The 2,682-nt window shown below is 40.6% G+C and overlaps 1 protein-coding gene across 1 annotated transcript; it reads right to left on the bottom strand.

The window, feature by feature from the left end:
• Nucleotides 1-1,364: 1,364 nt before the first annotated feature.
• LOC122654081 (36.4 kDa proline-rich protein-like) lies at nucleotides 1,365-2,159 on the bottom strand. The gene has a single exon (XM_043848058.1). It carries the CDS (start codon nucleotides 2,157-2,159, stop codon nucleotides 1,509-1,511), a length of 651 nt encoding a protein of 216 aa, XP_043703993.1. The 3' UTR covers nucleotides 1,365-1,508.
• Nucleotides 2,160-2,682: the final 523 nt, after the last annotated feature.

Here is a 2,682-nt window from a genome sequence, read left to right as displayed (position 1 = left end):
CAAGAATCCTACCACAATTAACAAGAGAATAAAGAGAATCTCTATTATACTTTGAATTTAATCAATAATCTACCAATGGTAATGTGAAACCTTGAGAATAATGTACGATCCACCGATGTTCGCACACTATATTACCTCCGACCAACTTCACAAGCAACATGGACCAATACCTCAAAATTAAGAGGTCATGAATTCAACTCTCTTTAGGGTTTTCAACATAGATACTTGCAAATGGATTCCATTTGTATTGTTCAACCGGTTCAAAATTCCTTTTGGGTTTGGCGAAAGATGATGAAGTATTAGGGTTAGGTGGAACCTTTTATTCTTCACAATTGGGAATGATTTAAATACTCATTTTTGGTTGGATGCTTGGAATCCTAAAGGAGTTCCTTTTAACATATTTGGGGACCACATCAGATATGACACATGTTCTTACAGAATGACTTCTGTGCAGTCCATTATGGTTGACGGATTGTGGAACCATGGTCTACCCACTTCTTCGGACTTTGGAGTGGTTTGGGGGTAGCTGACTAGAATTAATAGACGTAATATCCTTGAGGATGATTCTATCCTGTGGATGGCCTCCCCTTCATGGTCTTTCTAAACAAAATCAGCTTAGTGCTTGATGAGAGCTCATTCTGAAGAGGTTGATTGGGTGGGTTCGATATGGTTTAGTACCTGCATCCCTAGGAAATCAGTAACAACTTGGAGATGTTTAGTTGATGGGCTCTCAACTAAAGACCAACTCCTAAAATGTAAGGTGATGCTTTCCTTAGCTCGTTTTGTATTTTTTGTTGGGCGGGAGTAAAGAACCTAGACCATTTATTTTTCGAGTGTTCTTTTACTTTAAAAATTTGGGCAGATATTTTGAGTCTATTTACTCCTTCCAGAAGGCCTGGGGCTGGCATTCTTAAGGAAGTGAAGTAGATTTCTAAGACTTTCCAGAGAGATTCGATTGAGCATATTGCAAAATTGGCTTTTTGCAAGTTACCAATTTATATATATATTTTTTTGTTTGTAGATCAGAAATGGGAAGTGCATCCTATGTGGGTTGAGAGGAATAATATTCCTTTGAGGTAATTGTTTTGGGGGATTTCTTTGATTTTTCTGTTGTTTTTTTTCTCAAGGCTCGTGAGTCTTGCTTGACTTAGGGCCTTAGCCATAGACTTCAGTTTGGAAGGCTTTTGAGTTTTTGGGGCATAGTCCCTAGGCTAATAAGGTTGCCTTTTCTTTTGTATGTCTTTTTCTTTTTTATCTATAATAAATTGATCTACTTTTTAAAAAGAAAAAAAAAACTATCTTTGGGTCTACTTGTATGGGAAAAAAAAAAACTTCAAAAGCAACAGAGAAAGGATTAAGGAATTAAAAAACAAAACCCTAACAACATTTTGTTTTTCAAGTGGAACAAAACCTACAAAAAAAAGAAATGACCAAGATCCTAGAACACTAAGAACAAAACAAACATCCAATGCATACATGACTACTGGACTAAAGGAATGGGTAACAAGTTATGGTAGTGGAGGACACATAAACTCAGGTGGAGGATTCTTCCCACATGTTATGAGAACTTGAAGAGCGAGAGGAAGGAAAATGTTGAGGTTCAGAAGCTTAAGTCTTATACTCGTACAGAGACAGATAGCTGCTTCGAGCTCTAGCAAACCTTGAATCACTGGACAGCAGGCGTTCTCAACTGGGTTCCCCAATCCAATATGCACCAACCCTCCAAGAATATCCACACACAATCCTAGTTTCAGTACATTGATAGGACAAGTAAAGGAAGTTGATGGAGGTGGGCAGATCCCTGGTCGACCACCACCACCACCACCGCCACCGCCACCGCCACCGCCACCGCCACCACCTCCACCTCCACCTCCACCTCCACCACCACCTCCACCTCCATAATTCCCACCATTACCATCTGAAGGAGGGTTGCCAATGTAAGGTGGGGGGATAGTCTCTGGAGGATTTATAACCGGATTGTTGCAAGGTGGAGGTACTATTGGTCGTCCAGTTCCAAGTTGTGGTGGGTGGCGGGTCAGCGGCGGGCGGGGATGGTGGTAGGGTGGATTTTCGCAGTAACCACAAGCATACGACGGCGGCAGTGCTGTTAATGATAAAATCATGAAAATGAAGAAAATTGATGTAACCCTCAAGCCCATGACGATGGATGGAAGCTGAAAGAGACTAAGCTTGTTTAGAATCTAATGGGTTCGAACAGAAAATTTATAGATGATCGAATTGGATGACAAGCCCGTGACTCTTCATTTCCTATATTCAGCCTTTCAGAGCCACGATTGAAATTTTGAGGAAAGTAAAGTAAATTTTTGTGCGTTCGAAATTATACGAATTTCTGTTTCTGTAAATTGCAGAGTTTGGAGTTTCTCAGGTCTCATTGTCACGGAGGTGTGGATTTCTATGCGCAATCCGTGACTCATTGAATCCGTGAACTTTGGTTTCAGTTGTAAGTTCAGTTTTACGGACTCCCATGGCATCTCGGTGTTCTTCTGGTCTCTCGCTCTTTGGTTTCAATTGTAAGTTTTTTTTTTTTTTTTTTTTTTTTGGGGGTGTGGGGGGGGGGGGGGGGGTTAAGTTTCAATTCAGTTTCGCTCTTTTGCAGCTGTTAAAATGATTTACAGCCATGCATGACCTCAGAATTTACCCCACTTTGCATGGTTATTCCAT

The sequence above is a fragment of the Telopea speciosissima genome, chromosome 1 (assembly GCF_018873765.1).
Source record: "Telopea speciosissima isolate NSW1024214 ecotype Mountain lineage chromosome 1, Tspe_v1, whole genome shotgun sequence".
Taxonomy (NCBI): Eukaryota; Viridiplantae; Streptophyta; class Magnoliopsida; order Proteales; family Proteaceae; genus Telopea; species Telopea speciosissima.
Note: the sequence above shows the minus strand (reverse complement) of the source record. Positions and strands in the feature narration are given on the sequence as shown.